Source organism: Aulostomus chinensis, chromosome 8 (genome assembly GCF_037954235.1).
Source record: "Aulostomus chinensis isolate RoL2024-O1b breed Wild chromosome 8, RoL_Achi_v1.0, whole genome shotgun sequence".
Classification (NCBI taxonomy): Eukaryota; Metazoa; Chordata; class Actinopteri; order Syngnathiformes; family Aulostomidae; genus Aulostomus; species Aulostomus chinensis.
Window position 1 is genome coordinate 870001 of NC_141327.1, and position 11074 is coordinate 881074.

General features: G+C 46.6%; 1 protein-coding gene across 2 annotated transcripts in view; it reads left to right on the top strand.

The window, feature by feature from the left end:
- The window catches only part of LOC147256780 (protocadherin-10-like), a 16986-nt gene extending 8475 nt beyond the window's left edge, over positions 1–8511 (top strand). Inside the window, exons 4-5 of one of the 2 annotated variants that reach the window (XM_086210370.1) lie at positions 3985–4368; positions 7438–8511. In XM_086210370.1, the coding sequence (XP_086066496.1) occupies positions 3985–4368; positions 7438–7457 (404 nt within the window). In that variant the 3' untranslated portion in view covers positions 7458–8511. The remainder of the gene's footprint in view (positions 1–3984; positions 4369–7437) is intronic. The other variant, XM_086210371.1, reaches the window with a different exon arrangement.
- The last annotated feature ends 2563 nt before the right edge of the window (positions 8512–11074 follow it).

Below are 11074 nucleotides of genomic sequence, written 5' to 3' on the forward strand. Positions count from 1 at the left end.
TTCCTGCTGATTCATTTGTAATAAGAAAAACATTTGAACAGTGGCCGCCAACCTCTTAATCTGCACAAGGACGCGGAGACGATGGGAGGGCCTGAGGTCATCACCCACAGGTCAGAAAAGTTACGGCTAACGAACAGATAGACCCCGATGAACGTGTATCCCTCCACCTCCGAAGACAGCATGAGTAGACATCCGTTTCAGAGGGGAATCAGAGGGTAGAAGCAGGTGAATGCCTCTGAAAATAACAACTAGCGCCAGCTCCTGGAGGGCTGCGGTTGCTGCTGAAGGTCTCCTCTTGTGTACAGAGCTGCCGCGGACATGCTAGCTGGAGGGGAACGAACCCTACGGCAGTGAAAGCGCTGATGCACACACTGATGTCATCCGATGACCAAACAAGAAGGAGATGTGGATTATAGCTGGCGATGACCTCAAGGTTTTGTGAAGTGACGTCTTTGGGCAGTTTAGCTGTTGTAAGCTACCATTAGCTTGAAGCTAGATATACATGGCCGGCTCATCTATGTGAGCTCAGTTGTTCATGTTCTTTGGATCGGCAGCCAGGTATGAGACACAGAGCTCTGCCTCAGCGGCTTTCACGCTTCAGTTCTCACATTGGTCTTTACAGTTCTTCTTTCTCTGTCTTTGTGTCTGCTCTGCCTCTCACGTCAAGTGACCTCCTGACCCTGAGCCGAGCGACGACAGAATGTTAAACCAAATTTTCCAAACATTTCTGTGAAATAAATGAGGGCTGATGTGGAATTGGGGATTTTTTTTCCTGTCACATAAATCCTCCCCACCTGTGTCTAACCCCTCTCCCGTGTCCATCTGAGTCCCCGGTGCCCCCTCCCCCCGTATGTTTTTGGCCATTGCTCTTTCCATCTGCGATGCCCGGGTCCCCCTCTCCCTCCGTATGGCTCCTGCAGGCTTGCTGCTCCTCCCGCCTGCTGTCTCTGTCTGGTAAAGCTGCGATTCTCCCGTCTGTTTGGCCCTCACCGTCTCGGGTTTGTGCCTCTCCAACGTTCTGGTCACTGCAGTCAACAAAGACCAAAATCCGACACAATGTTAGTCTCATGCAGCGCAGATGTGTTGCATGGCATGTAGAAGCTGTTTTATGGAAGCTAAGTCAGGACAGCTGGGATCGGTTGTGTGTTGCCACACTTCCAACCAGCTCTAATCACGGAGAACCACACTCTCTCCTTGGGAACTTTTCTTTCTCTTGTGGTTGTCAAAAAGAGAGCAGGGCAGTTTGAAGCCAAGTCAAGCCTGGTGGTTGTCCGGGGTGCCAGCGGCCGGATGGGCTCTGAAGACAAGGCTGGAATGTAATTAATTTCAGGCGCCTATTCTTCTGTTCGCGGTCACGTTTGCGTTATATTGTGAAAGACTACAACTCCGATGCTGGTGGGCTCCGTGTGCAGGGCCCGACGGGGGGCCCATGCTCGCCGCAGCAGTCTTGTAATCAGGCTGGCATGCAAACATCATGGTGGCGTCCGTTCAGGGGCGTTGTGAGTGAGTGAGTGACCCTCTGAGGATTTGCTCTCCATTTAGTGATGAGTCAGCAAGCAGCAGCACCACATGGCTGCAGGCCGCTTTGGTAACACTGGGATGAAGTTTGGCAATTGATGCAGTTCAGTGGAACAAAAGGCCACCACTCACGCAGTTCTCCTAACATTGGAATGGAAAAGCCAGAGATGATCTCAACCCAGTGACATCGTTCAGCGCACACCGAATTTTTCAATCTACTTACGGAGGTGCCGGACCCCCCAGGGCTGTTTGGGGGTTCCGCTCTCTTCACACACAACCTGGCCTCATTCTTCGGTGCGAGATGAAGTCCTGCTCCTCGGTGGAAACGGCACAATCAAGGCGATGCATGCAGAGCTTCAACTGCCATAAATCACCACAAAAATACCAAGATAGACATTTTTCCACTGAGACGACATGTTTCAACCTGTGTGAAGAAAATGATTGACAGGTCGTTCTGATTCCAGTGGCCATTTTGAGTTCTTGAGTTCAAGGACTCGTTTGCTTCTTCATGGCGTTTGTAACATGGGAGGGGCGTCAGTGGCATTTCAAGGAGGACTGGAACGTTTTTCGCACATGATCGTGTTTGTTTGCCGTCCTGGGTTGGAAGCTATAGTTTCCCATCTGTGTACAGTAATGATCTGTGTTGGTCGAGACTGTGAAAGAGTGCCTGCGCTTAAAAACCTGAATATGATGAACTAACAAAATAAATACATGATTAAAAAAATCTTTTCAAAGCACCGCCTGCCTTAGACTCCACTGTTTTATTTTTACGTTAAAAACTAACTGGGAAAAATGGAATGCATTTCTTTCCGTTGTCGTTCCTCGAACAACAACAGAGCACATTTCATGCTCAGCCACAGCCCGAAGTGCCGAGACAACAAGAAGCTATTGAGGCACACAAAATGAGCAGTAGCAGGATTGAAGCAGTACAAGTACACACGCTGACTGTGGCAGTGCAGTTATTTAAACGACTGTATTATTGCATTATTTCATCTGTGGGCAAGAGCATTGTGTGTGTGTGTGTGTGTGTGTGTGTGTGTGTGTCCTGCGGGCCTGATGTGGGGAACCAGGTCCTCAAGGTTAGATCTGGTTGGTAAAGTATTTCCAGGGTTGAAGGGGGCTGGCTGCCACGCCATCAGACAGCAGCGACCAAAGCCGAGTGGAAAGCATTTGCCTTTATTTCACTTCCTCTGGACTCGTTTCTGGCCGGGGTTCAAGAGACTCCATCGTCCATTAACTTCTGATATTTTGAGATTTGCCTTTTGCTGCTCCAGCGATCCTCCTCATTCCTGATGAGGCTGAGGCCGAGGAGGAGGCGGAGCTGGGACCTTCTCCTATCAGTCAGCGATGTCACATCCTTGTTCTGATCCGGTCTGATTGTTGAACCTGATGTTCTTGGCTCATCTCTGTGTCTATGTACCGTGCTTGCTTATCTTCCTCTGTGGCCTGGTATCTGTTGATGTTCATTACCTTGTGTGTGTGTGTGTGTGTGTCTAGCTTGGTAAAAGCGTAACAGCGGCGTTATCAGCTGGGTGGATCCCTGGGATGGATCTGTGTAAGTGGACCCTCTGATCTGAAGGCCTCTGAGCCTCGGGGGATTACAGATTAGAGAACGTCTGCTGTCTTTGTCTCTGCAGCTCTCTGGCGTTCTTCCCTGATGTAACACATCTATTTCCTCCTCTCACCCTAAACCGCTCGCCTCCCGCTTTGATCACGCCATTCCAGCGCTTTCCCACATTGTCCCGGTCGCTGGTAAAAGCGGGAAAACCACAAATCCAATCTGTGCAGGAGAAGAATGGCTGCAGGGTCTCATTATTGTGATGACTCTCTTCATGTTCCTTTCTCTTTCTCTTTCATAATCACACTGGTGCTCTTCTGTCCCTCGTTCTCCTCTCTTTATTCTCTCTAAGAGATCGTAATTAACATAACTGGCACCTCTTTCATGCTGGTGGTGTGTGTGTTATTCCATTATATCATTTCAGATGTTAATTTAATCTTTTTTATGTTGCGGTTTTGTGTTTTCCCAGTAGCTCTGCCTCAATTACACCCTTTGCTGGTTTGTATAGGAATGATTGACAGAGTGAGCAGCCAGTAAACACCTTGTTGCGTCTTGCGTCACGTCGGCAGTGATAATTGTAGCTGCTGAGCGGGTGATGGATACGGCATCAGGTTTGTTTCTTGGCTTTGATTGCACATTTGGTTCAGGATGAATGAGGTGAGGAGGAACACAAACAATCCGCTCCGTCAGTGTTGGCCTTGTCTCCGTGATGAATCGTTTCTGCTGCACTTTCTCTGCTCACGACTTTGGCAAATGATTACTAACTTGTGTTCTCTCCTCTCTGGTCTCTACCTCCATCCTTCCTCTCCTTCCCAAACCTCCTCCTCCTCCCTTACGTTTCTCTCCTCACCTCCTCTCCCTGCATCATCCTCTTTCTCTCCATCCGTCTCTTTGCATTTTCTCTGCAGGTGCTGACCTGTTCTCCAACTGCACTGAGGAGTGTAAAGCCCTGGGCCACTCCGACCGCTGCTGGATGCCGTCCTTCATGCCGTCTGACGGGCGCCAGGGGCCAGACTACCGCAGCAACCTGCACGTCCCCGGAATGGACGCCACGCTGCCTGACACTGAGGTACCCTCCTCCGTCAACCTGTCCGACCAGGTGGCCATGACCTCGTCCACTGCCTCTTCCAGCGATAGGTCATTCTCCACCTTTGGCAAGGATGGTCAGAGGTCACAGTCACACCACAGCCTTCACCATCACCTTCATCAGCAACAGCAGCAGTACAGCTCCAGCACGCTAGAGAGGAAAGAGTATGATAGGGGGACGCTCCCGTACAAACCCACCTTTCTCTGTGAGTATCAGTGTGAAAGTTCCCTGGGACCGCATGACTTCGGTCTGGCCCAGTACAGATACTGAAGGCTTGATCCTGATCTGGACTCTTGGTGTTGTTGATCCATCTTCTCCTCCTATTTTAAGGAGATTCAAATGCGGCTTTATGTTTTTTTTCATCTATGATAGATGATTTTGTCCTATGTACCTTTTATTGCTAACTCCCTCTCCAAAAATCCTGCCTAAAAACAGTTCGAACCCACCCGGGCTTTGAGTGCTGTCTGTAATCCTGTAACAGAAAATAAACTAAATTTGAATTGGACTCCATTAAACTGCTGTGGCCCCTTTTTCTTTCCTTTTCTGTAAATTTCTCCCTGGAAATCCTTTCTTTTTATCTGATGCTCATACAAGTAAAGGTCACCACCACAAGCACTCTTCATGTCTCTCATCTTCTCTCACATGCAACTGTTTTGAAACAGAAACGAGGAGATTCACCGTGTCATGTTGCAAAGGACTGCTTCTCCATTCGCTCGGCAGTAGATTTTTGCTTGAGCATGACCACTTCCCCACTGAATTGCTCTAAAAGGTGAAACATAAAACCCACGCTTCTTCTTTTTCACAAGAGCTTCATCCGCTTTGTTCTAGAAAAGAATGTCTTGAGGATCCGTTCTTGCTCGTGGATCAATACCTGACTTAAAGAAGGGAGGTGTTCTGTCAGCCATGTGACCAGCTGAGAGGAGTACGTGCCTCGAAGCTTGAATTTGTCAGATGAATACATAAAAGTGATAGAAGGGTTTTTTGCCTTCCAAGTAGTGACAAAATGGCATCTTTACCTCCTTCCTGCATTTGAGCGAAAACAAACAAAAAAACCTCGCTGGTTGGTTTTCATCTCCAGTCCAGTCCCTGATCCTCCCTCTGGATCAAGCAGACCTGGATTCTACCAGACCACCTGGAGAGGTGGTGACCAGAGGTTTCTGGACAGTTTAGCTGCTGTTAGCATCAGTCTCTGTTAGCTTCGAGCTAAACATACGTGGCTGGTTCCTCCTGCATTCTGGAGTCACTAAGAAGTGATGGAGGAGGGTGAAAGTTCTTATACCTCGTACAGCCTGTGAGACGTCAGTACTCTCATCAGTGTAGTACCAGCCACACGTGTGACATGGATCCACACACGCAGCTACGACATCAGCACAGGCGGTACCGTGATACCAGCCCTGAGTCCCAGGCCGCCATGCAGGTCAATCAGACGTCATCAGTGTCGATTCCTGCCTTGTTCTTGGGGGCTGGTTGGTACCGCAGGTGGTACACAGTCACTTGGTTGTCCTAGATTTGCGACACCGTCAGACGTTTGTCCGGGTGATCTTGGGTCAGATGACAGTGACGGCGGCCGTCTGTGAACCTCTCACCAGGAGACGCAGGTCCACCAGAGGTGTCGCTACCTGTAGTCCTCGTGTGTGAGGCAGCCCCGGATCCCTCAGGCTGTACCCTCTTCAGTGAGTTCCAGACACCAGTTAGTGAGAGACAATAGCACTCTTTGGGTGAGGTATCACTTTTAGAGTCCCTCCAGGATTGGGGGGGGGGGGGCAGGAGAAGCTCTCAGGTCACATGAATATTCAGTGAAGCGTTTGGATTCCATCGACACATTCAGTAGCGAAGTCATTCCTCCCCATGTGAGGCGCCGTCCTCCATGGTACTGCATGCTGACTGTGGGCTGTCGCTCAGGTAAAGGATTGTTTGTGACCTAGCAAAGAGAAGCAAGCAATCTGCCGCCTCTACACCGGCTCTGTGTGGAAAATAATTGGTATTTAGCCTTTAGGTGCCAGAGCCTGCTTCTCTCCAAATATAGCTGCCTGCTGCTCATCTCGTCTGCCTCGCAGCGCCGGGATAAATGCACTCCATACTCACTAAAACGCACAACTATTTTTTTATTCCATTTTGCCTTTTTTTGATTTATGATTTCTCCTGTTTTCCTGGTCTCTTGAAATAAATGGACTCTGGGCTGGCATGGGCTTGTTCATCAGTGTGTGAAGAAATATGAGGAGAGTCCTGGAGACCAGCAGGCTTCATGCTCCACTTTTCAAAAGAGAGGGTTTGCTAGCAGAGGCGATGCTCTGGTCACCAGAGGCCAGAAGTGATTCGTGATCCATTCTAGATCATTAATGAAGCAATTAGTGAGCTGTTGATGAGCTCATGTCCAAACCCAGTTGGAGCTGCTCTTGGAACCAACAGACGCTGGAGGAAAAATATGCAGTGAAATGTATTTCATATCATTTCAATTGCTTTTAATCATGAATTTGTTCCATTCAATATTTACTTCTTTATGAGTGAAACTGGACAAGAGAGACCAATAGGGAATCAAGAGTGTGTGTGTGTGTGTGTGTGTGTGTGTGTGTGTGTGTGTGTGTGTGTGTGTCCCAGGGATATATTTTGATTTATTATTAATAACAATAATTAACATATGATTAAATAAGTGTTTGACAATTGATCTTTACTAATGTGATCATTAAACTCTCACCTCTGTTAATCAATGATCAATCGATAAAGACCAGTTTGTCAGTTTGATCTGTTCTCTTCATTCTCTGTTCATCCATTTATGTAGATATAGATAGATAGATATAGATATAGATAGATATAGATAGATATAGATATAGATAGATATAGATAGATAGATATAGATATAGATAGATATAGATAGATGGATATAGATAGATATAGATAGATAGATATAGATATAGATAGATATAGATAGATAGATATAGATATAGATAGATATAGATAGATAGATATAGATAGATAGATATAGATAGATATAGATAGATATAGATAGATATAGATATAGATAGATATAGATAAGATATAGATATTGATATATTTATAGATATATGCTGTATAGTGAAGCTTGAAAGTTTCCCCCACTGACGGACATGTTTTCCTCCAACTTTCCCAGCCTTTATGGTATATAAATATCTTCACAGCGAGTCCTCTGTGGCACGTATCCTTCAAGAGACAGAGCTTCCAGCTGATTGTGTCACTAAAAAGTCTCCAGGGAAATTGTGTCATTTGTCTTAACAACTGTGTTCTCTTTTCTTTTCAGCCCGCAAAAGGATTTGCTAGCTCGTTCCACGTGGACCTGTCAGAGACAGCGTGAAGCTCCGCATTAGACCAACAGCACTGATGATAGAGAGAACCGAACTCTAAACAAACAGCACCCTGGACGGGAGGAACTCTGGTTAATCGTCATTATCTGGGCTGCTGAACTGTAACGAAGCTTAGGGAGGAAATGAGACATAAACTCTGAGTAGCTGTAAAGCTCTCGATCTGATCTGAGGAGCAATCCAGGCCTTATTCCTCTCAGCAGGACTGAGACCGAGGCTGCCACACTCCCGACACCCCAGCGTCATCAGCAGGAAGAGTAGAGACGTGGATCAAGGAGGACTCGCCGACTCGCTCACAGAGGTGTTTTTGTGTTTCTGACTGAGGAGGTAGAATCTAGAGATCTGTGTGTGCCTGTTTACATGAAGACAATGTTTCTGTACAAACTTAACCAACGTCACACGGAACCCTTTAGCTGTTTCTATGGTCACCAATAAGCCAACTGTACAGAGACGGGGGGGGGGGGGGCTATCACAGGTGTTGTACAGGTACTACAGTACACGACAGAAAAAAGAAGGAAGCAGCTGCAGGAAGCAGATGTGCAGCACTCTAAATTCTGTATCTCCCGTTTTTTGACCTTACTGTCTTTATATAACTTCTCTTTTTTGTTTCTGTTGTTCTGTGTGGTTCAAGTGTGCAGATTCTAAAATATTCCAACACAGGTACCGACAGCAGGGTTCCGTTTAGCCACTTCAGGAAGGGTTTTTTACAAAAAAATGAAAAAAACAATAGAAAAACAGCAACTTAAACAATCCTCACATTCGGTTTAACAGTAAAATATAAGGAGAACGTTCCGAAACAAGTGACAAACAGATGTGAAGCTGAGAGCGGAGAGACCAGCCTTTCCAGGACGTGGGCCCCGAGCACCCTGGCCGATACAGGAACAATCACACACATTCAGTGGGTTAATCATGTGTGCAAAGTGTTTACTGTGCTATTTTAAAAAGCTTATAAATGAATATAAATCTATATATATAACTACATATATATATATATATATATCTATAAATATATAAAAGTATACAATATACTTTTTCGGAAAACTGTGTAACCATTGGTTAGTTTCTACACCTCATAACATCATCAGTCTAATCATACCAAGTGCTACAAACCGGGACTCATGTCGATTCCAACCAGGAGGGATGCTTCAGCTGACGAGCAAACCCCGTCACGCCAACCAGGATAAGTTGATCTTCTTTGATTGTTACGTTCACCGTTTACAGACACTGGGCCTTCCTGTGTGTAGCAGAGACACCAATTGTTTTGGCCCATTGTGTGTTTTTAATAGCCGAATATGTGTTAATGTACAGGAATGGGGGACTATCACTATTGAGCTAAATATCAAAGGTTTTACAGTCATAGACAAGGCAGACACACACACACAATCACACACACACGATCACAGATAGACACACATGATCACACGCACACAGGTAAAGTGGTGATAAATAAACAGTGTCATTGAAGTTTTCAAATGCGTTTTGTCATGATCAGTTGAAAGTCATCAACACAATCAGAGAACACAATCAGGAGGTAACAACAGTCAGAAGGGAACAACAACCAGAGGGTAACAACAGTCAGAGGGTAACAACAACAACCACAGGGTAACAACAGTCAGAGGGTAACAACAACCAGAGGGTAACAACACAATCAGGGGGTAACAACAGTCAGAAGGGAACAACAACCAGAGGGTAACAACAACAACCACAGGGTAACAACAGTCAGAGGGTAACAACAACAACCACAGGGTAACAACAGTCAGAGGGTAACAACAACCAGAGGGTAACAACACAATCAGGAGGTAACAACACAATCAGGGGGTAACAACAGTCAGAAGGGAACAACAACCAGAGGGTAACAACAACAACCACAGGGTAACAACAGTCAGAGGGTAACAACAACCAGAGGGTAACAACACAATCAGGAGGTAACAACACAATCAGGGATTGTGATCTAACAACAGTCAGAAGGGAACAACAACCAGAGGGTAAAAACACAATCAGGAGGTAACAACACAATCAGGGGGTAACAACAGTCAGAAGGGAACAACAACCAGAGGGTAAAAACACAATCAGGAGGTAACAACACAATCAGGGGGTAACAACAGTCAGAAGGGAACAACAACCAGAGGCTAACAACAGTCAGAGGGTACTAACAACCAGAGGGTAACAACACAATCAGGAGGTAACAACAGTCAGAAAGTAACAACAGTCAGAGGGTAACAACAACCAGAGGGTAAAAACACAATCAGGAGGTAACAACAACCAGAGGGTAACAACAACCAGAGGGTAACAACACAATCAGGAGGTAACAACAACCAGAGGGAAACAACAGTCAGAGGGTAACAACAACAACCACAGGGTAACAACAACAATCAGAGGGTAACAACAGTCAGAGGGTAACAACAACAACCAGAGGGTAACAGCAGTCAGAGGGGCTCCTCTCGAGAGTCCACAGGAACCTTCCGTGGAACATTACGGACTCCAGCAGGTGTTCTGGTGCTGCCCAGCTTGTCCAGTCAGGGAACCCTGGCTCCTCCTCCCTGAGCTGCTGTCTCTCAGGCTTTAATCACATGAGTTTCTGTGACATTCAGCTTCCCCGGGGAATCTGATGGACTTTCAAAGATGTAATCACCACGGTTTTGCTCTACTTTCCTCATTCCCTGACCTCAATCACGTACCATAAAAAAAGAGAAACTTCTCTGCTCCTTCTTCCCGTTTCCTCTAAAACCCCTACATTCCAGCGTGAGCCTCACATGGTCTGGCAGACGTTCACCCACGAGGAGACAAGGAGAGCTTGAACAGCGGGTCAGGGGGGAGACTTGGGAGTCCCTCCCTGCTGGAAAGCTGGAAAACAGAGACGATCTGTTTGTGTCTGTCACAAGATAGCCCCCTTTTAGAGGCAGAGATCCATGTGACGGTGCATGTGACTGATCCGCTGCTTTACTGGCTGAACCAATGACCTTTAGGCTGTTGATTAACATCTCACACAGAAACGATCCAGCAAATGTTTTTGCAGGATCGGAGGCGGAACGAAAGAAGGGAAAACACCTCTCCCTCAGTGATGATGCAGTGGCAAGCAGCTAAACTCTTGGTCCTGTTGCATGTTTCTCTCGTTCACCGAGGCACTCATTGTTTCTGATGTTCCTCTCACAGGTGTAGGGAGGCGGGAGTCACAAGGCTGTTTGTGTCTGCATATCATCATGTTTGGGATAGAAGCATGAGGGCGGGACTTGCTACTGATTGATTGGCGTTCTCATCAGTCAGCGCACGCTGCAGCTCTGTGCTGGATGAGTCTTCTTCTTTAGACCTTCCAGGTGTTGACAGGCCAAACAGAGAGAGAGAGAACTGAGTGACTTTGTCAGGTTGTCCATCAGTCATCCATCATCCATCAATCATCCATCAATCATCCATCATCCATCCATCCATCCATCATCCATCAATCATCCATCATCCATCCATCATCCATCCATCAATCATCCATCATCCATCCATCAATCATCCATCATCCATCCATCCATCAATCATCCATCATCCATCCATCAATCATCCATCATCCATCCATCCATCATCCATCCA